Genomic DNA, 23,747 nt, shown 5'->3' with positions numbered 1-23,747 from the left:
GGCATAATAGGCCAATTTTTCAGAGCGGTGAGTTAGTACAATTTGCATGAAAACTGATTATGGAATTTGAAAGAAATGTAGGCTACAATTTGTGGTGAACTCATAGTTTGTTTTAGGCACTAACTTTATTGAGTGTAGACGAGAATAAATCACATTGTCAATGATTCGATTGGCCTACCATACGTAAAATGTATATACGCATTACTGTAAATCGCTTTGTATAAAAGCGTCTGCTAAATGGCATATGTCATGTTACCATTTTTAGTTATATTACACATTAATAAACTGTCATAAAAATACACATGTATAATCGTATTATGCAATTATATTTAGCCAATCCTAGATGAGTAAATATAAAACATACATTAAGCTATTTTATTGTAGCCCATTCATTCCCACTCATGCCACTAGCTTTTCCACAGTGAATCCTCTTTGGGATAGCCTTTGATCACTCCCCACTTTAGCTGGTTCCTCCCAGTCCCACACTGCTTCCGCTGGATCTAGCAATTTTGGGTTTCCACTAGTTACCACAGCCGCAAAAAAACTACCCTGCGAAACATTACCTGAGGAAACTCAAAAAACACATGCACATTAACTGTGTTTTTTGTGTTGAGCATCCAGAAACAGTTTTGCATTTATTTTGGCATTGTCTACATGTAAAGAAATTATGGCAAGATATTTATGGTTTTATAAATTCACTAATAAAAAAACACCCTTCCATGTTTTCTAAAAGGAATTCGAGCAGTACTTTAAGACCATTCTACATGATTTCAATAAGAAAGCTGATAAAACAATCAGTACGTGTGTATCTTTTAAGGTATTTGTATAACCTGTAATTTGTTGTATGTTATCATTGTCTGTTTGTATGCTTATTGTATGTATCCTGGTGTTTCTGAAGAAATCACAAGATACATTTTAGAAATCGGCGGGGTTCATGACTTTGTGACTGTGGTAACTAGTGACGACCCAACTTGGCCTGCTGAAGGAGATTCCCTTCCGCGGACAGGTTTCTGTCATTTCAGCCACCATGTTATCCCACTCCCGGTGTGTCACCCGGAATGTTAGCCGTTTTATCGCTGTCATTAGTCAGGTAAGCATTACACCATTGGCAAGCTTGAGTGTTTTCTGTGATCGCATGCGTAGATTCATCCATGCTGCTGCCAATGCTAACGTTAGCTCGCTAGCTAGAGAGTGGCGCCGCCGGTGCGAGCAGTAGGCCATGGTAGGCCTTCTTCGCATTGTCAAACCAAGGACAGCCTGACACCCTGTTTGGTTCAAAACTATTTTGAATTCTAAAGTAGTCTCTCCCATGTAGCTAACGTTAATCTGATTTGTTAGCTGACATTTTGGTTTTACGCGCTAGCTTGTTCGTTAGTCAACCAGTGGTTTATTTAGATAGCTAGTTTAGCTAGCTTGCCTCTTGGAAACAATCTGAGGTCATTTGAGAGTTTTGGCTAGCACACATACCGGTAACTATTTATGTAACGTTAATGATAAAGACTATTGTACGTGGCCTAGCAAGTTAGTTATATATATCTTGAACTATGTCATTTTGTATTGAGATTAACGTTACATTGCACATGATGTTCGAATTCCCTCTTCAAAGTTCCATCACCCCTCTATTGACTGTCCAATTTTAGCATAAGATAAACAGACCGGTTTGAAGTTGAACTTTCACACACAGATAGCTCTCTATTCAGTCTATTTTCACTTGGTCATATAGTCAATTATAGTAGTATGATAATGTAGTTGACCCTATGTCTACATTGTTTCCAAGTGTTGAATTCACTGGTTGGTCCAACACACACATGTTGACCTCCCCAACCACGACTACACTGACCTTTTGGGAGGTACAGAACAGTATGTACCAGTTTGTCTGTCAGACTGTTAATGTGGACAGGGGTGCAATTTTGACGTTAGAAGTTGGGGTGAGACATAAATTATATATTTTTTTATCCAGTCGGATTAACACTCCAAACAGCCTACCCGTCTGCTTGGAGGCATCCGCATGGTCCTAAAGCAAACTGTTGACTCGTTTTGTGTCACATTCCAATGATACAACTGGGGGGGCTGCATGACCCCAGTGAAAGTTGCAACCCTGCATGTGGACGTTGTAAAAACATGGTCCTTGGTAACAAATACATGTTGATTTTATGCATATTCACTCCCTTGTTTTGGAAGAGGGGAATATGATATGAGCAATCTGAGTACTTCCAAATTTTTAAAACTATGTCTGAATTGTACTGTAAACCACCTGAACAACATCACATCAGGATATTTAGAATTGTTTAATAAACACTTTATATTGATAGCTAACAGGTTGATGTTCTCTATGACAGGGAAACAATGTATTGGCACGGCAGGCTGTGTCAGGTGAGTGTGTTTTGAAACCGCATGTACAGTGCATTTAGAAGTTTTCAGACCCCTTGACTTTTTCCATATTTTGTTACATTACAGCCTTACTCAGAAATGTATGAAATCGTTTCACCCCCTCAATCTACCCACAATAACCCATTTTTTTTTTTTCTTTTTTTTTGCCGTTATTTTACCAGGTAAGTTGACTGAGAACACGTTCTCATTTGCAGCAACGACCTGGGGAATAGTTACAGGGGAGAGGAAAGGGATGAATGAGCCAATTGTACATAATGACAAAGCAAAAACAGATTTTTTAAAATGTTTGCAAATTTATACAAAATAAAAATCTGAAATGACATTTACATAATTATTCAGACCCTTTTCTCAGTACTTTGTTGAAACACCTTTGGCAGTGATTACAGCCTCGAGTCTTATTGGGTGCAATGCTACAAGCTTGGTACACCTGTATTTGGGGAGTTTCTCCCATTCCTCTCTGCAGATCCTCTCAAGCTCTGTCAGTTTGTATGGGGAGCGTTGTTGCACAGCTATTTTCAGGTCTCTCCAGAGATGTTCGATCGTGTTCAAGTCCGGGCTCTGGCTGGGCCACTCAAGGACATTCAGAGACTTGTCCCGAAGCCACTCCTGGGTTGTATTGGCTGTGTTTTTAGGGTCGTTGTCCTGTTGGAAGGTGAACCTTCGCCCCAGTCTGAGGTCCTGAGCGCTCTGGAGCAGGTTTTCATCAGGGATCTCTCTGTACTTTGCTCTGTTCATCTTTCTCTCGATCCTGACTAGTCTCCCAGTCCTTGCCGCTGAAAAACATCCCCACAGTATGATGCTGCCGCCACCTGCTTCCCTTAGGGATGGTATCAGGTTTCCTCCAGACGTGATGCTTGGCATTCAGGCCAAAGGGTTCAATCTTGGTTTCATCAGACCAGAGAATATTGTTTCTCATGGTCTGCGAGTCCTTAGGTGCCTTTTGGCAAACTCTAAGCGGGCTGTCATGTGCTCTTTACTGAGGAGTGACTTCTGTCTGACCACTCTACAATAAAGGCCTGATTGGTGGAGTGCTGCAGTGATGGTCACTCTGACAGAGCTCTAGAAGGACAACCATCGGGTTCTTGGTCACCTCCCTGACCAAGGCCCTTCTCCCCTGATTGCTCAGTTTGGCTGGGCAGCCAGCTCTAGGAAGAGTCTTGGTGGTTCCAAACTTCTTCCATTTTAATAATGATGGAGGCCACTGTGTTCTTGGGGACTTCAACCCTTCAATGCTCTAGACATTTTTTGGTACCCTTCCCCAGATCTGTGCCTCGACACAATCCTGTCTCGGAGCTCTACTGACAAGTCCTTCGATCTCATGGCTTGATTTTTGCTCTGGCATGCACTGTCAACTGTGGGACCTTTTTATATAGTCAGGTGTGTGCCTTTCCAAATCATGTCCAATCAATTGAATTTACCACAGGTGGACTCCAATCAAGTTGTAGAAACATCAAGGATGATCAATGGAAACAGGATGCACCTGAGCTCAATTTCGAGTCTCATAGCAAAGGGTCTGAATACTTATGTAAATAAGGTATGTTTTTTATTTTTAATACGTTTGCAAAAATAATCTACAAACCTTTTTTCGTGTTGTCATTATGGGGTATTGTGTGTAGATTGCTGAGAATGTTTTTTTATTTAACGCATTTTAGAACAAGGCTGTAACGTAACAAAATGAGGAAAAAGTTAAGGGGTCTAAATACTTTCCGAAGGCACTGTAAATCACGGTAGTTCAACCCAGCTCTTGCATGTATGAAGTCGTTTTAGATTCTGCACGAGAAGGGAGTGATTTACTGTTGTCATCTGCTCCAGGACTGTCAGCTAGCCGTAGTGTCACAGTCAACAACCCAGCGTAAGTATTATCAATGCACCATTGACCTCCGTCTTCTCATTAGAGCATGGCTTCGCCTGTGTTTTAGCCTCGTACTGTGCAGTTGGACTTTCTATATTGACACTTTTTATTTATCTGTAGGAAATGCGAAGCCAGGTCCAGCGTCTTCCAAATCAGATACTTCAAGACGTCTTCAGCTTGCAGTATGTATCGGCTTCAACTCTTCTCCCTTTTTTTGACCCTTGTGATCTAAGCAGTAATGTGTATAACCCTACAGGAGTTGTATGAAGTCAATATTGTGTGGTCTTCTAGGGAATGAAGTTATCACAGTAAAGACACCTGCGTTTGCGGAGTCAGTCACAGAGGGGGATGTGAGGTGGGAGAAAGGTAAAGTAACTTAGGCTTATTTTATTTGTGTCTGTTCTTTGTGCTCATTTAGATGTCGGTTGCAGCCGGGCAAATATTTCTCTGTTAGCCACACTAAATGTAACCTTCTCCTTGCAGTGGTTGGTGACTCTGTCAAAGAGGATGAGGTGGTTTGTGAAATTGAGACGGACAAGGTATGACCGCTCTGGAAGTCTATTGTTTATTGAAATGCCATTTTTACAACCTCCTTATATATTAATAGACTAATACGGTTGACTGTTTTTTGTTAATAACAGATCCATGGATAGTTTGTTGTATCATGCATGGTCTGCAATGGTTTGTCTTGCTCCACAGACATCAGTGCAGGTGCCGTCTCCTGCTGCTGGTGTGATTGAGGAGCTACTGGTCCCTGATGGGGAGAAGGTCGAGGGAGGACAGGCTCTCTTCAAACTCCGGAAAGGAGGTCAGTACCACTGAGTTTACCAGGTGTATGGTCGGCACACTGTTCTGATCTGATTGTGGCATGTTAATGTTGGAGGACCCAATAAAAAAAATCTTCTAAATTCCATCAATTCAAGACACATGGTAGATGTTGTTTACTGAGGTATTAGATAATATTTATCTACACTGCAAGCACAAGTGCTATTGTCTAGTGTTAATCTTGCCTGATGCACATTCTTATAACTTTTTCTCTTCAGCTGTTGCTGCCCAAGCTGCAGAGGCCCCAGCATCAGCAGCAGTAGCAGGCCCTCCACCCCCTGCTGCTGCCACACCTCCATCCTTTGCTCCCTCTGCAGTGGGCCCCATCCCCTCCACTATGCCACCCGTGCCACCCGTGCCAGGAGCTGCCATCTCTGCCACACCAGGTTAATCAATCAATCACATTCATTTATAAAGCCCTTTTTACATCAGCAGATGTCACAAAGTGCTTATACAGAAACCCAGCCTAAAACCACGAAGAGCAAGCAATACAGATGTGAAGCACGTTTGCTAGGGAAAAACTCCCTAGAAAGGCAGAAACCTAGAGAGGAAGCAGGCTCTGAGGGGTGGCCAGTCCTATTCTGGCTGTGCCGGGTGGACATTATAAGAGTACATGGCCGTTAAGGCCAGATCATTCTTCAAGATGTTCAAACATCGTTAAGAGGAGAGAAAAGAGAACAAGAGGAGAATTAGAGGGAGCATACTTGCATTCACACAGGACACCAGATAAGACATGATAATTACACCAGATAGCACAGACCCTAGCCCCCCCGCACAGACTATTGCAGCGTAGATACAGGAGACTGAGACAGCGGGGGTCTGTAGACATTGTGGCCCCGTCTGACGATACCCCCGGACAGGGCGAACCATGCAGGGTATAACCTCACCCTCTTTGCCAAAGCACAGCCCCCACACCACTACTGGGCTATCAGCAGACCACCAAATTACTACCCTGAGACGAGGCTGAGTATAGCCCACAAAAATCTTCCCCACCGCACGAGCCCCAGGGGCCCAAAACGTGACAGGAAAATCAGGTCATAGGATCTACTGAAGAGCTGATTCTTCAGTAAAGACTTAAAGGTTGGGACTGAGTCTGTATCTCTCAGATAGGCAGATCATTTCATAAACATGGAGCTCTATAGGAGAAAGCCCTGCCTCCAGCTGTTTGCTTGGAAATTCCAGGGACAATAAGGAGGCCTGTGTCTTGTGATCGCCGTAGCGTACCTTGTAGTTATGTACGGCAGGACCAAATCAGAGAGATTGGTAGGAGCGAGTCCATGTAATGCTTTTTAGGTTTGCAGTAAAACCTTGAAATCAGAACTAGCCTTAACAGGAAGTCAGTGTAGAGAGGCTAGCACTGGAGTAATATGATCACATTTTTTGGTTCTAGTCAAGATTCTAGCAGCCGTATTTAGCACTAACTAAAATTTATTTTGTGCTTTATCTGGGTAGCCTGAGAGTAGAGCATTGCAGTAGTCTAACCTAGAAGTGACAAAAGCATGGATAGCTTTTATTTGCACAAAAAGTTTCAGATTTTTGCAATGTTGCGAAGATGGGGAAAAAAGCAGCCCTTGAAAAAGTCTTGAAATGTTCGTCAAACGATAGATCAGGGTCCAGAGTAACGTTGTAGTCCTTCACTGTTTTATTTGAGACGACTGTACAACCATCAAGATTCATTGTTTAGATCAAACAGCAGATCTCTTTGTTTCCTGGGACCTAGAACGAGCATCTCGTTAATAAATCACTTAGCCCTTGCCTGTTGACAGTGACAATTGCTAATGGCTAAATGGAGGTGGCGAGGTACTAACAGCTCCTGTTCCCCTGTCTGTCTGACACAGTTTCAGCCATCAAACCCACTACTGCCCCAGCCGCTGTTGCCCCAGCCGCTGTTGCAGATGGAAGGGGGATACCAGCCAGGACAGAGCACAGGGTGAGGAATCGTAATCACGAAATAGTGCAGTAAAGCACCCATGTTATTCACAATAGCTCAGACCGTAGGTGGAGTTGGTAGAGTAAGCAAAAAGTAATAATCAACTCTATCTGCTAGTATGCATAGCTGTTGTGGCAGTGTTTTACATTTTTTCTTCAGAGAATATATTTTGAGAAATTCTTAAAATAGTTTTTCTATTTTCTTTTTTTATCTCAGGTGAAGATGAACCGTATGCGTCTGAGAATCGCCCAGAGACTGAAGGAAGCCCAGAACACCTGCGCTATGTTGACAACATTTAATGAGGTCGACATGAGGTAGGAAATAACAGAATAGGTTGCCCTATAGCCCTATTAACATTATTAGATAGGAAGTTCTTCTTAAGGGAGATGATTACTCATCCACCACATATTTAACATTAGCAGTACACTTTCAGTGAAACAGATTCACTTATATTAATGTATACATTTTATATTAGGGATTATATATGTTATCTGGAAATGTAAATCCTGTATCTAAAATAATAGTCTGGATAAAGTAAGGTCAAAAGTAAAGAAATGCTATACTTCTCTATGTTATTCAAGCTGAGGCCTACAGACAATGGTTATAGATTGGATCTGCTCAACAGGAAAACCTTTTTGAAACCTGATCCCCTCTTAAACGATGGAATGTAAATATTTGGTCCTAATGTTGGTGAAAACAAAGATAAGATTTGTTAAAACGGGGCTTTATTAATTTACAAGGAAATGTTAGTGCCCATGTTTGCCCCCCGTGCTAAAGATGAAACTTTGAGGATTTCTTTTCTGTGTAAATGTGTGGTGTCAGCTTTCAGCTATTCAGGGGTTTCTGTGCATCTTAATTGAATTGGCATTGATGGTCTGGAGGAAGACTTCCAGGCCTGGACTCATCTGGAGCCGAAGGAGCAGCTAGAGCAGGAGGCCAGAGCATCTACTGGGGCCCACAGAGACCTGCGCTCTGAGTGGACGAGCTGCCTCAACCGATATGGGCTTTTATGACAGGCCAATAAGATTTAGAGGGTTTGGAAAGTGAAGATTTTTATCGCTTCTTCTCTCCTTTCTCGGAGAGTGCGTGTCTTGGGAGGGGCTAATGCCGTTAGCGGAGAAACCCTAGAGTTTAAACCGGGTTAGAGACAGGAAAACAAACAATTAAAAAGTGAGATATAAGAGTCCTTTTTCATCATACAGAAGAGAAATGAGCAATGGTGTAACATTAGCAGCCCAGTGTCAATGGCACTCAATCACCATGACCTGGAGAAGCAGAACTTTGACAGAAAAATATGTGTTGGTTTTTAAGCTTGGTTGAAAATATTGAGACAGTAATGCATGTTTGTGCTGTCAATCAATATCAGAGATGTCTATGAAAAATGTATTTAAGTATTGTCAATTACGTAACATTTTCCTGAAAATAAGTACATATACTGGGTGTTGGTTAGGACAGCAGCATTCTGACTTGGTCTAGTTTCTGTCCACAGCAACATCAGTGAGATGAGGAAGGCCTACAAAGACGCTTTCCTGAAGAAACACAACATCAAGCTGGGCTTCATGTCTGCATTTGTCAAGGCTTCAGCATACGCTCTGATGGAACAGCCTGCCGTCAACGGAGGTATGCTCTCCTTTACCCAAAGTCACATCCATCTGAATATGGCAAAAAAAACATACGTTTTGCCTCTTGCATAGACAACCTTCAGAACCACAGTGTACCTATGTACTCCACCTAGGCCTCTCTGGCCTATTTAAACTAACCATAGCCAAGTAGGTTTGATCTTCACTGCTAACCCATTAGTGTCTAAAATTGTCTGTGGGTTTCCCCACCCACAGAGAAAAACCACTATATGCTTCAAGGAAGTGAATCATAGAAGCTAAATCAATATTTAAAGTTCATTAGTTAACCTCTTAAATGTAATGGCAAAATGTTAGATTTTCGCCTAAATAGACATACCCAATAGTAACTGCTATTCATGTGTAATTACATGATTCTGATATGCAACAACTTGGTATATTTGGAAAGAAGACATCTGGGAGATTGTGAGGAAATTATCAGAAGATAGGAGTTACATAGTTCAGAATACACAAGATCAATCACACACAAAATAACCTTTTTAAATGTTGAAAGTCATATTTCATTGACAAGCAATACGTGCGTTATTGATTCCCAGAGCTGGAAACACATCAGATGGCTTCCACAACATGTGCCACTATCAGGGGGAAAAATGGGATTGATAGACCTAACAACTAGAAATGGGCAGATGTTTTAGTAAGTGGTGTGGTCATGGGACGTTTCCAAGTGTCCTTTACCCCACCAGACATGCCACCAGGGGTCTTTTCACAGTCTCCAAATCTAGAACAAATTCAAGAAAACATATAGTATTATATAGAGCCATTGTTGTGTGGAACTCCGTTCCATCTCATATTGCTCAAATAAACAGCAAACCTAGTTTCAAAAAACAGATAAAGCAACACCCCACGGCACAACGCCTCTCCCCTATTTGATCTAGATAGTTTGTGTGTATGCATTGATATGTAGGCTACGTGTGCCTTTTAAAACATTGATGTAGTTCTGTTCTTGTCTATTAATGTTCTTTCTGTATTATGTGTGGACCCCAGGAGATCCTAATAAAATTCCAAATACCAAACCTCTCCAAAGTGGCATATGTCTGTAAATTAGATAATTCCAGTGCTATTACATATTTGCAATCCCTAACTGCTATTTGTTCAGTATAAAAACAATTTATACCATATCAACCTCACTCAAACATTGTGGTGGTGTTAAGGGGTATCCAGTGTACATTCAAGTGTCCTTTCAACCTCTTCAAAGTGTCTGAATATGGTAATTGCACTGTTTTTGCACCCTGGATGTGCCTAAAAGTTATTGTTCACTATAAAAACTACATGTCTACAACATCAACCTCTCAAACATTGTGGTGGTGTCGGGGGACATACAGGGGATATCCAAGTGTTTTTTTCCCCAACCTCTCCAAAGTGCCTGAACATTTAGCCTAGGCATATCCAATGCATTGGTCCCACATACAAATGAACTGTTTACAAAAACAATATAAAAGCAACAGATACAAAAAATATAAAAATTTCTTATCAAACACAAACTTGCTTACACACGCGTCCTTCACTAAAAAAGGTAATAAAAATAGAAATAAGCTGAACTATTTACAAATGGTGTTCGTATTACATCCCAGGTGTAGATGATTAGATTTCACTATCACCGTAGCTTGTGCATGTCGTGATAGTCTTTGAAGCAGTCCCTCTCCGCCAGGAAACAAAAAGCGAACTGGCATTTCGGACAGAAGATCTGACATTTCACCCCCCTGTGTTTTGTGCAATGCTTGCAGTTCTTCCTTTTTTCTTTTGGCATGTGTGTTGGATAGTGGCACTCACCTTGAGTGGGGGGTCTTGTTATGGTTGTGAGGTTGCTTTGGGCCCCCAATTCAGCCATTCCCAACACCAGCTGCTCTCGGAAGGCCAACTGGGAGAGAGAGGATTGACCTTTTGCTTTGGCCATCTGCTTGTGGAGAATGAAAGCATTTACTGTAGCAATGTCCACAAAGTGGTTAAAAAAAAGTATTATACCACTTTTTGGTCTTGTGGAGGGCCTGGTAGTAGCCTATCAGAGCATCAGATAGGTCGACACTCCCCATGCTGGCATTGTAGTCCTTCACAGAAACAGGAATGGGGACTTTCTTCCCTTTTCACCCTCCTTGAGACATGGTTGTTATTGAATGCCTTATGCTGTGTGGTGAGCATGGTTACTTCACTAGTGTCTTTCCATTTCACAAAAAGCAGCTTGTTTCAATGTATGGTCCCCCTCTCCGTTGTCTTTGTCATGTCGTTTACCTTGGTCTTGAGGAAACCGATTCTGTTAGGGGCTTGTGGCACCGTTCGTCCTATTTTCTTTTACAAGAGGTCTATGAAAGTGGATGTAGAACCATCAGACGGGGTGATTGACATAGCAGTGGGGGGTGAAGACCTTGACTGGTGGCTCCCTAATGTCATCATCCAAATAAAATAAAGAGATATATTGTTGTAAGACAAAAATAATTGCAGTTGACAAAATTTACAAAACCACATTACTGTAAAGTAAAAACAAAGCCTAAACTTTCTGTACAGTGACTCACATAGGTGTGAAGCACACACACAATGCAAACAGTAACATTTTGGAGACAAAGGCAGAGGTGAGAACCACAAAGTAAAAATGGCCATGAGAGTTTAGTGGCCTCTCCAAAGTTACAAGGATGAAACTTAGAACAGCAAACAATGAACTAATATGAAACATAGACAATAACTACTATGGAATTATATAACATGAAATGAATTGTTACATAGGCTTATGTAAACTAAATCCAATGCACAAAAAGCAGACTACTTATAAAAAACATAATACATATAGTAAATTAGCTATTATAAATTCATGAAAATAATTTACTTACAGATCTAAAAGTGGATCCAATCCTTCTAGAAAGCAATCTTTGTCGGCCGTGTCAAAATACTCGTCCAAATCGCTCCCCTGATCTGAGTCCAACCAGTATTTTATTCAAAACTTCTATGTCGGTATACTTAATCAGAGCTGCTGCCTTTTTATCTTCCTGCTCGATATTCTTAGTTTTGACTTTTTTCCCCCCCTTGAGAACACATCTTATGCTAAAGCGATGACATCTGTTTACAATGTAATGTAGCGTGCTCGGTGTGTCTCGTCTCTGAGATAGGTAGCAATAGTTTGCATTATGGATCAAAGGTTCTAGACCAGGGGTGGGCAAACTTTTTGGCTCGAGGGCCACATCGGGATTTTGAAATTCATCAGAGGGCTGCATTTTATAGGGACTATAAAGGGACTTTACATTTAAGAGGTTAATACAGTATTTAAACTTTGAAACCCTATTTTCATAACTTTTCTCTTTTTAGTAATTGATGACACCACCAAAGAGGTTGTGTACAGGGACTACGTGGACATCAGTGTGGCTGTAGCAACACCAAAGGTAATGCCTATGGTTGGCTACTCACTGTTAACACATTTACAACAGGGCTAATACAGCTGAAGTCGGAAGTTTACATACACTTAGGTTGGAGTCATTAAAACTTGTTTTTCAACCACCCCACAAATTTCTTGTTAACAAACTATAGTTTTGGCAAGTCGGTTAGGACATCTACTTTGTGCATGACACAAGTAGTTTTTCCAACAACTGTTTACAGACCGATTATTTCACTTATAACTCACTATCACAATTCCAGTGGGTCAGAAGTTTACATACACTAAAGTTGACTGTGCCTTTAAACAGCTTGGAAAATTCCAGAAAAGTATGTGTTGGCTTTAGAAGCTTCTGATAGGCTAATTGACGTCATTTCAGCCAATTGGAGGTGTACTTGTGGATGTATTTCAAGGCCTACCTTCAGACTCTTTGCTTGACATCATGGGAAAATCAAAATAAATAAATAATTGTAGACCTCCACAAGTCTGGTTCATCCTTGGGTGCAATTTCCAAACGCCTGAAGGTACCACGTTCATCTGTACAAACAATAGTTTGCAAGTATAAACACCATAGGACCACGCAGCCGTCATACCGCTCAGGAAGGAGACGTGTTCTGTCTACTAGAGATGAACGTACTTTGGTGCGAAAAGTGCACATCAATCCCAGAACAACAGCAAAGGACCTTGTGAAGATGCTGGAGGAAACCGGTACAAAAGTATCTATATCCACAGTAAAACGAGTCCTATATCGACATAACCTGAAAGGCCGCTCAGCAAGGAAGAAGCCACTGCTCCAAAACCACCATAAAAAAGCCAGACTACGATTTGCAACTGCACATGGGGACAAAGATTGTACTTTTTGGAGAAATGTCCTCTGGTCTGATGAAACAAAAATAGAACTGTTTGGCCATAATGACCATCATTATGTTTGGAGGGAAAAGGGGGATGCTTGCAAGCCGAAGAACACAATCCCAACCGTGAAGCACGGGGGGGGGGGGCGGGGGGGGGCAGCATCATGTTGTGGGGGTGCTTTGCTGCAGGAGGGACTGGTGCATTTCACAAAATAGATGGCATCATGAGGAGGAAAGTGATGTGGATATTTTCGAAGCAACATCTCAAGACATCAGTCAGGAAGTTAAAGCTTGGTCGCAAATGGGTCTTCCAAATTAACAATAACTCCAAGCATAATTCCAAAGTTGTGGCAAAATGGCTAAAGGACAACAAAGTCAAGGTATTGGAGTGGCCATCACAAAGCCCTGACCTCAATCCTATAGAAAATGTGTGTACCAAATATAATTGAGCGTATGTAAACTTCTGACCAACTGGGAATGTGATGAAAGAAATAAAAGCTGAAATAAATCATTCTCTCTACTATTATTCTGACATTTCACATTCTTAAAATAAAGTGGTGATCCTAACTGACCTAAGACAAGGACTTTTTACCAGGATTAAATGTCAGGAATTGTGAAAAACTGAGTTTAAATGTATTTGGCGAAGGTATATGTAAACTTCCGACTTCAACTGTGTACATGAACCAAAGCTCTGAATATCTCATTCATCCTGTCTCCCAGGGCCTGGTGGTGCCTGTGATCCGTGGGGTGGAGGGAATGAACTTCGCTGACATCGAGAAGACCATCAACGAGCTGGGGGAGAAAGTAGGAGGACAAGGATATGCTCTGTTTTGCTGTACTTTATGTTTTGACTGTTGTGCATTTTCTAAGTTGATGTTGTTTGCAGGCCCGTAAGAATGAGCTGGCCGTGGAAGACATGGATGGAGGCACTTTCACCATCAGCAACGGTGGCGTATTTGGATCAATGTTTGGCACGCCTATCATCAACCCTCCGCAGTCTGCCATCCTTGGCATGCATGGCATCTTCGACAGGCCAGTGGCCATCGGGGGCAAGGTGGGTGTTGGCTCTGTTCTGTGGACTTTGAATTACTCCATATAATATAGACTCACATCTCAGGAGACCCCCTTATCAGATGTGGTATAGGGACAGGAAGCAGTATTTGTTTGTCTCTGAAGCTCCTCCTCTGCTGCAGGTGGAGATCCGCCCCATGATGTACGTGGCTCTGACATATGACCATCGGCTCATCGATGGCAGAGAGGCAGTCACCTTCCTGCGTAAGATCAAGGCAGTGGTAGAAGACCCCAGAGTGCTGCTCCTGGACATGTGAGCCAGCCTCTCGGCAGTCACAACAAACCACCCTTCACACACAGGGGCTATACCCTTCCTCCTGATGTCGTTTATTGTTGAATAACTAGACAGTGATACTTGAAAAGAGCGAAAGGTGCATTGGACTTATTGCATGGGCTGAAATGATGAAAGAATTGATGCTAAATGTTCTATGTCTGGGGCAGGGGTTTCACTAAAACGGGTCTCTGGAGATGGAGAGGGTGTTGTACAACGCAAAGCACCATTTGCCATTTTCTACCTACAATAAATATTTGTCAAATAATTGTAATATAAATGACCAAAAAAATATCTTAGTTGTGTATTGTTCATTTATTTTTGCTGAGAAAAGAACAATTGTAACTTATCATAAGATGGACTGCAAACACTATAGCCTAAGATGTGGTACATGGGACAGGTTTTTATGCGTTGTTACACTGAAATCACAGTGGGTCCTTAAAGCATTAAAAACAAATCTGATTCACACCCTAAGAAAAGTATCTTTATGTTGTGTAAAAAATAGATATATTTAAAGAAAAAAAGATTTTAAACAAAATCTTAACTATCCTTTTTGTTTTCTACTGTTTACAACGACACTTGCCTTTTTTACAGAATGCTCTCAAAATGACTGATGGCAATAATTCAGAAACCAGGTGGCTGGTGTGGTTTAAAATAGCTATTGCCAGGGCTTGGAAGCTAAAAGAAATGGAGAAGTTTGAAAGAAGCAAGCCACATCACAAGTACGTTTTAATTTCACATGCACAAGTCAGGAAGTGGGTAGACTGTCTGAGCTGTGGTAAATGTTTAGTTATGAAGGCTACGTACAGATGACCAAGCAAAAATACGAGGCATTGGTTCTTTTTTATTAACCTCCAAAAAGTATTTGTGTAGTCAGTGTTTGACAATGAAAAAAATGTTCATGCTTGGTGATAAGGATAATATTCATGGAATCACTGAACAAAAATATAAACGCAACATGCAAGACTTTACAGAGTTACAATTCACTTTACCCCTACCTACATGTACAAATTACGTCGACTAACCTGTATCCTTGCACGTTGACTCGGTACCCCCTGTATATAGCCTCGTTATTGTCACTTTTTATTACATTTCTTACTTTAGTTTATTTAGTAAATTTGTTCTTAACTCTTATTTCTTGAACTGCATTGTTGGTTAAGGGCTTGTAAGTAAGCATTTCACGGTAAGGTCTACCTACACCTGTTGTAGTCAGCGCATGTGACAAATCAAATTTGATATAAGGAAATAAATTCAGCATGGATCAGAAAACCAGTCAGTATCTGGTGTGTCCACCATTTGCCTCATGCAGCACAACACATCTCCTTCGCATAGAGCTCTCGATTGTGCAAACCCACAGTTTCCTCAGCTGTCCGGGTGGCTACACTCAGACAATCCCGTAGGTGAAGAAGAATGTGTAGGTCCTGAACTGGTGTGGTTACACGTGGTTGGCTGGTTGTACTGCAAAGTTCTCTAAAATGACATTGGAGGCGGCTTACGGAAGAGAAATTAACATTACATACTCTGGCAACAGCTCTCGTGGACATTACTGCAGTCAGCATGGCAATTGCACGCTCCCTCAAAACTTATGACATCTGTGGCAACACATTTTAGAGTAGCCTTTTATTGTCCCCAGCACAAGGTGCACCTGTGTAATGATCATGCTTCTTGGTATACCATACCTGTCAGGTGGATGGATTATATTGGCAAAGGATAAATGCTCACTAACAGGAATGTAAAAAAACAAACAATTTAACCAAATTTGAGAGAAATACATTTGTGTGTATGGAACATTTCTGGGGTCTTTTATTTCAGCTCATGAAACATGGGACCAACACTTTGTTGCGTTTATATTTTTGTTCAGTATATTAACAGAAGTATTGCTTGTCATTTGTATAACAGACGTACCCCAAAAGTCAGCTGATAGAGTACACTTTAATATTTAAAACATCTTGCCCTACCATATGTCAAAAGGACAGGTGAGGTTTACACTAGCCTCTATCATTCAAACATGGAGGTTGGTTGTTGCAGGGTTGACATGTTAGCTGTGTGTCTGCTGCTCTGAATTACACTTCTAATCAATCTATCATCTTTCTTTGGGAAGTAAGATGCTCAGGAAGTAGCACCAGAGCTGGGGCTTCAACTATTTTAGCCACAAGGGGGCAGTGGCTGCCCAGAACAGTTCAGGCTGCATTTAGGCCAGAGACACACAGGTAGTCTGTTGGCATGTTAACTTGACAGTGCCTTCCAGGAGACACCATTGAAGAAGGGGTGACACTTGATGTCACTCACACCACCGCCTCCAGAGCCCAAACGATAACCAGCATCAAACTGCAGCAGCTGTGGAACATATAATTGTCACTCATTCAGAAATATATGAGTTTGTACAATATTTGTGGCTCTGTGTTTCTGTGGTAGCAGGCTAGCGTTTATATGTTTACGGTACCTAAAGTACAGGCCACATGGGTGTGTAAGGGGGATGTAGTTCTTACCTCAGTGAGCAGGGAGGCGGCTGCAGTACTCAGGTGGTCTGGGATCAGGAGCTGGGTGTGAGAATGCACCCCGGCTGGGTGGAACTGCCACAGGGGCTGGAGGCACAGGCATACAGTTTCATTAAACAACCATGCCTTGATAATGGTACCAACCAGGGGAGCAACTTTGGATAAACATGCAATTTCAGAATGTTGGGAGGGGGACATGTTCCCAGTGAAAGTTGTGCCCCTGGTACCAACAACAGATATACATGATCAACAGGCCCAGTGGGCAGCAGTGTCAATATATACAGGTTTGGATTTACTACAGCATAGGGAAAGAAACAGATAGAGACTATGGAAACAGATTATTCAATAGAGTGTTGTTTACCATTCCAGTAAGAAGTTCAATCAGCAATGCCCCCAGACTCCACCAGTCACAAGCCTCTGTGATTTTGGACACACCTCCAATCTCTGTTGGCCAACAACAGAACTTGTTATTCACAGATTTATTGTTGGATCAAGCTAAATGTCTGATTCTTACCACTGGATGGCACTTTATATCTAGGGTAGGAACCTTATGTGTAACGGTTGTAACATGTGACTGAAGTTTTTTGAATAAAGAGTATTTTCACCTGGGGCACAGTACATCTGGTCCATAGCTTTAGAGTTGATTTCTGACTGAACTTCACTCCACTGGCCAAAGAATGTCAGGCAGACCTTTCCTAGTGAGAAACATGAAATTATGTCACAATCAAAGTTAGTTGAGTTTAAGACTCATGCCAAAAACAGACCAACAATGACACCCCATACCAAGTTAAAGTGATTTAGGTGACTAACCATTGCTCGTGAGCAGGATATTCTTTGGGTTGAGGTCTCGGCACACCACACCTTGCTGGTGAAGACTTTCCAGGGCCAGGAGGATCTGAGCCCCCAACAGACGCACCTCTGGCTCAGGCAGCCCCCAGCTACTTTGCCTGGCCCTGTCTCTCCCTCTGGAGGCCTTGGCTGGGAACTTGGGTAGGTGGCACCAGCCATCCACCTCAATGATTTGATCCTCATCCTGTCCATCCGATTCCTCTGACTTTAGGAAAGCATCCATGTCCCCCTTCCGGCACTGTGGGGAGGCCCCTGTGGGATCAGGGGTGTTGGGGTAACATAGTGATCCTTTCTCTCGGGGGAGGTCCTTACTCACAGGGCTCAGCAGCTCCCAGCCCTCCTCCACTGGCTCTCTGCCAGGAGGCCCCACCTGATACTTCACCCCTGTGAGGGCCAGAGAAGTGCCTGGCTGGATCCCCAGGTGTGTCCCAGTACTGTGATAGTGAGAGACGGAGGGGGGGTGAGAGTTCCCTGAGGATGTCCTCAAGAGCTTCAGCTTGTCTACTGTAGAGGGACACACAGCTCTGCCAGGCTGGGAAGTCTCTGTGTCCCTGGTTACTGAATTCACCATGCTCTCCTCAGTAATGTGATGGTTTACCTTCTCCTTCCCTCTACCCTGGTGTGTGTCTGTCACAGTGTTCTCAAGGTCTCTACCTGAAACACTGTCTTGGTGAGAGCCATTGGAGGTCAAAGTTGCTCTCTCACTAACCTGGCTTTGATTATGGAGGGGTAATTGCAATGTAGTGGGAACGTAACTTTTCTGTGAATATAAACTGATAGAATGATCCTTGAAGTTCAATGTTGACCCTGTACCACCAGAAGAGGTCTGAGTTGTTTGAGGTACAGATTTACCTGCAGCTATATCTGAGTCAGTACGAGTCTCTGCATAGGGGGCTGAACTTTCACAGTTACGAGTCAGATCAGTCTTCCACACAATGTTGAAATCCAAACTGGATTCAATTTTTTCTGTTCCATTGACCTTCCTAGAAGGCTCAGAGGTGACATCAGGGGCCTGATCGATACACAGATGACCACAGAGAGCAGGTTTGTCCTGAGTTTTAGAGTGCAAACACTGACTGAGGCCTGCTGGATGGATATCGGGACTGGTGTCTGACCTAGATAAGGAGGGCTGTGTCGCCGGAGTGTGTGGCGCTGCAGACCTGGAGTTGTTCTGCAGGCAGCCTGTCTCCTCGCAGTAGGAGTGGGTCCTACAGCTTTCTAGACGATGCTGAGCCTCGAGCCAGAATGCCGGGGAGTCTGTGTCTGGGCTCTCCTCGTTCTCCGTCTCCAGGAGAGAGGTTTTCTCTGTGCCCCCTCTGTCATTCTGCTGGTAGTCTGAGCTGATGGTAGGGGAGGTGTAGCTGTTCTTCATTTTGATCCTGTGCTGGCTGGGACTGGAGCATTCTGGGTGCTCTTTGGCTCGGTCGTTCCTCACCTTGTGCAGTTTGGAGAAAAGCTTCCCACCTACAGATCATAGAAAAGTCAACACATCAGACAATAGTTGTTTTTCTTCATTTGAATTCAGCTATCTTTTCTACTCTCTATGGCATCCTTGACCCAAAATGGCTGAAAAGTGCAGACATCAGCAAAAAATGAAAACTGTTGGTCCACTGCCTTTGAATGGTTATAGGCTAGATAAGAGCATCAGCTAAATCTCCCATACTACAGGGCTGGCAGGCAGAGCCTGTGTTCAGCTCACCTTGAACATGCTCCAGATGCAGGTACACAGCATCCTCACTGACATAGTACCTCAGCAGCTTCACCATGAAGGGGACCCCCTGGGGGATGATAGTGGGCTGGTCCCGGCTCTCCCAGCTCGACTTGGGCAGGCTCTGTGACGACACAGCGCAACAGATCAACACACATATTACTATGCTGTTATTACCTTTGTCAAAATACAACTTATCACTACTGTACTACACATTATTTTCAGGCTAGTCTTAATAAGTCTATTGTTAATTGATCGAAAAACAAATCGCTCTACCAGTGCCTAGATAGCAGTTTTTCTGAGACCTACACCGTAGCCAACCCTGCAACAGTATGTTCCAATAGCAACTCTCTGGTTACAGAGATGGGAGGTGCATTTGCACTAAGAGGGTCAAAGTAGAGGGCTTTTAGCCAGATCAATGGAGAAGGATACTCATGAAGACAAGGCTGATAATATTCCTATCAACTGGGCTGCCCTGGCTGGCTGGCAGGGATCCAGACAGTACAGCAGCCATCTGTGCACTGGATATGCATCTACACAGATAGACATTTTACATTTAGCAGACACTCTTATCCAGAGCAACTTGTAGGAGCAATTAGGGTTTAGTGCCTTGCTCAAGGGCACAAAGACAGATTTTTCAGCAAGTCGGCTTGGGGATTCAAACCAGCAACCTTTCAGTTACTGGCCCAACGCTCTCAACCGCTAGGCTACCTGCACTGCTAGATAGCTGCACTACATGTGTACTCTGTCATTCTGCCCTGCCACCCTCCCCCCTGACATACTGTATTGGCAGTGCTGAAGCATAAGTACTTACTTTAACAACAAATTTCTCCTTGGTAATCAGGCTTTGGACAATCAGGACCTTGGGGAGAAGACATACATTTTATGTTAGTTTAAATAAAGCTGAGAATAAATTGAGTAGTATGTTATTAGATGGTTATGACAGTTTTGGGACAAGTTCATATTTGGAAAGGTAAGCATCATGGTTCACTGGATCTATAAGACATAGCTAATAAAGGGTTAACTACAGCCAGGATGTCTGTTCAAGAGATTATCATCAGCTGGAACAAACAGTTCAAGTATACTGGTTGAGAGCAGTGAGTGTAAAAACCTCCCTACCTTATCGATGATCCCCACCACTTTACACATCTCCAGATCCTCCACTGGGGAGCTCAGGTGTCTGATTGGCCGGAATCTCAGACTACTGTAACCCTGGTGATAAAAAGAGATTACTGCACAGATGTCAGCAATGTGGACACGTGTTTGTGTTGAATTCACATCTGAAAGTGCTTCTACTCTGGGATTAGTTACAATCTTAGGACATATATTAGAATGTTACATAAGAGAGAGGGGACGATCTGCCCAGTGCGAGCCACCCTGGCAGATCGTGTAACAGAGGGGATGTTGTGCTGCTCTGTAGCCAACCTCCAGAGACTGTTAGCAGCACAGACTGGTTGCTCTGAAGATGTGACTCAGACTTTCCCAGAAGGAAATGATTCAGAGGTGGACATATAAATAGCATGTCAACCAACTCTTCAATAAACAGACTAGACATATAAATCAATACAGGACTGAAAAGCTGGAAAATGAGTGCCCAGTATCATTGAGTAACACAGATGGTCAGACCAGGTTGATTACCATTCATAAGATGTGCACAGTAGTATGGCATGTTAATCGTGTCGAAGGAGGGTTTGCTGTAAAAAGTCATTTTCTTACCCCTAAGTGAGAGTTCCCCTTCCCCAGGTTGTCCTGCAGGTGGGAGATAAAGATTTCCTCTGCCCTCTTTAGATACTGAGTAGTCTTCCTCTTCACTGCCTCCCGGCGCTCCTTGTTAGGGTCCACTGGAAGACAGACCAACCTCAGATTTCTCTCACCCTCACACAGAGAGGGACTGAAACCTCACTTGACTAAACTGAAATCAACTCACAGGGATTGACATTAAGGGTTGCCCTATTGCCCGGGGCAAGTGAACTGAGCAGTTGCGCCACTTGAGCCTGCTCTGAGGTTGTCCTTTTGGCCAGGTGATAAAAAAAGAAAAAGTAAAACAACCAAACTGTAAAGAGTTCCAGTAGCCTAAAACTGATCTTTCTCATTCCTCCACATTGTTTATCCTAAGTGAACTTATGGCATTATGCCAGTCAGAGAAGCTGAGCCTGCTCTTAATTGTTTTTTTTACTGAACTACCGAATTCAAAGAATTCCAGTCCTGCAAAGTGATCATAATCTTCGGGCAACCAAAAAATACTCCTGACTTGCCGTATGGGCAAGTGCCTTTCAGACTTTAATGTCAATCCCTGACTCATATAATTCAAAAGCTTCTGTTTTACCTACCTCACTAAAACAGCAGAGGAAAGAGAGCAGAATGTTCAGCATGCTTCACCAGTATGGAAATCTCTCCTCTGACTTTGGCTTTCTGAATTTCTGTTTTTCATAGCAATTATTTAATTCTGCTTTTCAATGGATGAATCATGGACCGACAAATCCACATGTTCCTGTTTCATACCGCGTGACTTGTTCTCACTGTGTTGACTAGCTGATCTACTCAATATCACCAGAACCAGAACCCTGCATGTTGACAGAATACAGTAGAGTAGATTTACCGCTGTACCTTGAACTCCATTGAGCAGCAGGTCAACCCCGTTCTTGTAGTAGCTGAAGGCAGCCTCATAGTCTTCACTGACCTCCCTGTCCAGAGCCATGCGGATCTGCTTGGCTGCCTCCACCAGGTAGTCTCTCTTGGCCATGGCTGTCCTGGCTCGACCCTGTGGAGGTCCAGACGGGCCTAGAAGCCGCACAACAGACCCGGTTAAAGGAGTGTACTGTATGTAATCACACTGATCTGTATGTTCTAGGAGGGATCATAACACGACTAGCCACCGCTAAGACTTTCCTCTCTTTAAAGGAAGTTGGCTAAGAATAATCCCTATACTGGCGGTGAATGATTGATGAAATCTCCAGAGGTGGTAACTGCCGAAAACCAAGAGTCAATATTTCCCCAGGGCTATAGTAAATCCCTTATCTAGTCACTTGTCTGAGAAAAACATGACAGCAAAGCACGAGACAGAGAGTAATGTGATCAATAACAGACTGTTTCTGTTTCTCTCCCCTTCTCCATGCTAGCGTCAGATCATAAACTTGTGGAGTAAGTTGTCTCACATTTGCTCCCTGGTCCTATCAGCAGTGGAATTCATCACTGGCAGCAATCAGTCGGCTCACTGGGGGGTTATCCTCCTCCACTTGAAGGTTAAAGTCTTTGTTGACGGGCATGACGATACGAACCTGGGTAATCAGAGAGTTTGGTTCAACTTCAGTAGAGCACAGGAAGTGATTATGAGTGTGCTGCTCCTGTATTATTGGTGATGAATGAACAGACACTGTCAGTGCTGCCGGGGTGGCCGAGGATCGAACGATGACTCAGAGTGCTTAACTGCCTGATGTCCACTCACTCATGTCAGACTAAATACATATAGGAAAGCTGTGGGCAGATCCCTGTTGTCAGGGGACTTGTAAATGCTAATGTATTGCAATCAGAGAAGCTCTTAGAATACCACAAATGTGCACTATGAAAATGTGCTGATGCCTTACTACAGTACCATTGTGACATGGGGTTAGCGTTGTATACACGCCCACACACATACATTCATTATCATCTCTCATACAGTCTGAGGAGGGGAAGTCAAGCCAAGTAGCACTGCAGCACCCTAGTGTGTCTGTCGTTGAGAATCCACACAGAAATAACATGCAGTCAGCCTCCTGCAGTATTCCCATGATACATGCACCGACATCCTTGATACCAATGACAAACATATCATGTGATAATAGAGACAAGATTCACAATGGAATAATCACATTTGTTTGTCTCGAATGGATAATTGCTTGCATCATACACACATCATGGTCGCCACACGACAGACAGGGATGCTATAGCATATAATAAGCCACTGTCATGAAACAGCCATCTGCAGTCTCTCTTGATCCTCCCTCACACTGCTATTTAAGCATATCTGATCTGGCCCTCCTTAGAGGGGGAGGCAGGCTAGAATAGATCTAGAAATCAGTGCTGCTACACACACACAAACACCACTACATATATTCTACCTACCTGATGTGATCAGAGCATGCCCTGGACCCACCGCTCCAGTAGCAGCCTGCGTCCTCAGCAGCCTCCCTCCCTTCACGGATCTCAGGAAAAGGAGGAGAGAGCTCAGCGAGGCTGCCTATTGGCTTGCGATGATGTCACTAAGGGTACCATTAGCCACAAGGCCTTCACTTCCCCTCATCCTGACAGATGCAAGATTTAAAAAGACAGTGCTATTTTTGTCTTGCTGTGTCTCCAGACCTTTTTTTCAATTTCAGATAGATTTTGCAATATGTTGCAGTATGCTATAGTGTACTTTTGTATGAAAATGTGAATGAGTCAATGGATTTGTTCAACAATTACCTGAAACCGTAAGAATAAAATAATGTGCCTGGTTCATTGTTGTATATGCAGTGGGTGGCTGCTATGTGG

At 43.0% G+C, this 23,747-nt stretch overlaps 2 protein-coding genes across 4 annotated transcripts; one reads left to right on the top strand and one right to left on the bottom strand.

Annotated features, from left to right (window-relative positions):
* The first annotated feature begins 935 nt into the window (after positions 1-935).
* On the top strand, positions 936-14,477 carry LOC129811660 (dihydrolipoyllysine-residue succinyltransferase component of 2-oxoglutarate dehydrogenase complex, mitochondrial-like). Of its 2 annotated transcripts, none has more exons than XM_055863142.1 (15): positions 936-1,090; positions 2,340-2,373; positions 4,204-4,243; positions 4,364-4,425; positions 4,535-4,609; positions 4,727-4,782; positions 4,943-5,051; positions 5,287-5,454; positions 6,907-6,998; positions 7,215-7,312; positions 8,488-8,618; positions 11,927-12,000; positions 13,562-13,645; positions 13,728-13,895; positions 14,035-14,477. In XM_055863142.1, the coding sequence occupies exons 1-15, from the start codon at positions 1,028-1,030 to the stop codon at positions 14,167-14,169; spliced, it is 1,389 nt and encodes a 462-aa protein (XP_055719117.1). In that variant the 5' UTR covers positions 936-1,027; the 3' UTR covers positions 14,170-14,477. The 2 variants fall into 2 exon arrangements, with proteins under 2 accessions (XP_055719117.1, XP_055719116.1); XM_055863141.1 differs by having other exon boundaries at positions 4,150-4,243.
* Positions 14,478-14,479: 2 nt separating this feature from the next.
* On the bottom strand, positions 14,480-23,480 carry rps6kl1 (ribosomal protein S6 kinase-like 1). 2 transcript variants are annotated; one of them, XM_055863139.1, is made up of 12 exons: positions 23,340-23,480; positions 22,394-22,516; positions 21,846-22,019; positions 20,955-21,079; positions 20,358-20,450; positions 20,053-20,100; positions 19,230-19,362; positions 17,492-18,994; positions 17,287-17,376; positions 17,043-17,125; positions 16,673-16,768; positions 14,480-16,520 (listed from the first exon to the last, which is right to left on the bottom strand). In XM_055863139.1, exons 3-12 carry the CDS (start codon positions 21,979-21,981, stop codon positions 16,410-16,412), a joined length of 2,418 nt encoding a protein of 805 aa, XP_055719114.1. In that variant the 5' UTR covers positions 21,982-22,019; positions 22,394-22,516; positions 23,340-23,480; the 3' UTR covers positions 14,480-16,409. The 2 variants fall into 2 exon arrangements, with proteins under 2 accessions (XP_055719114.1, XP_055719115.1); XM_055863140.1 differs by lacking the exons at positions 22,394-22,516; positions 23,340-23,480 and having other exon boundaries at positions 21,838-21,925.
* Between the last annotated feature and the right edge of the window lie 267 nt (positions 23,481-23,747).

This window comes from Salvelinus fontinalis, chromosome 15, assembly GCF_029448725.1.
Source record: "Salvelinus fontinalis isolate EN_2023a chromosome 15, ASM2944872v1, whole genome shotgun sequence".
Taxonomy (NCBI): domain Eukaryota; kingdom Metazoa; phylum Chordata; class Actinopteri; order Salmoniformes; family Salmonidae; genus Salvelinus; species Salvelinus fontinalis.
Note: the sequence above shows the minus strand (reverse complement) of the source record. Positions and strands in the feature narration are given on the sequence as shown.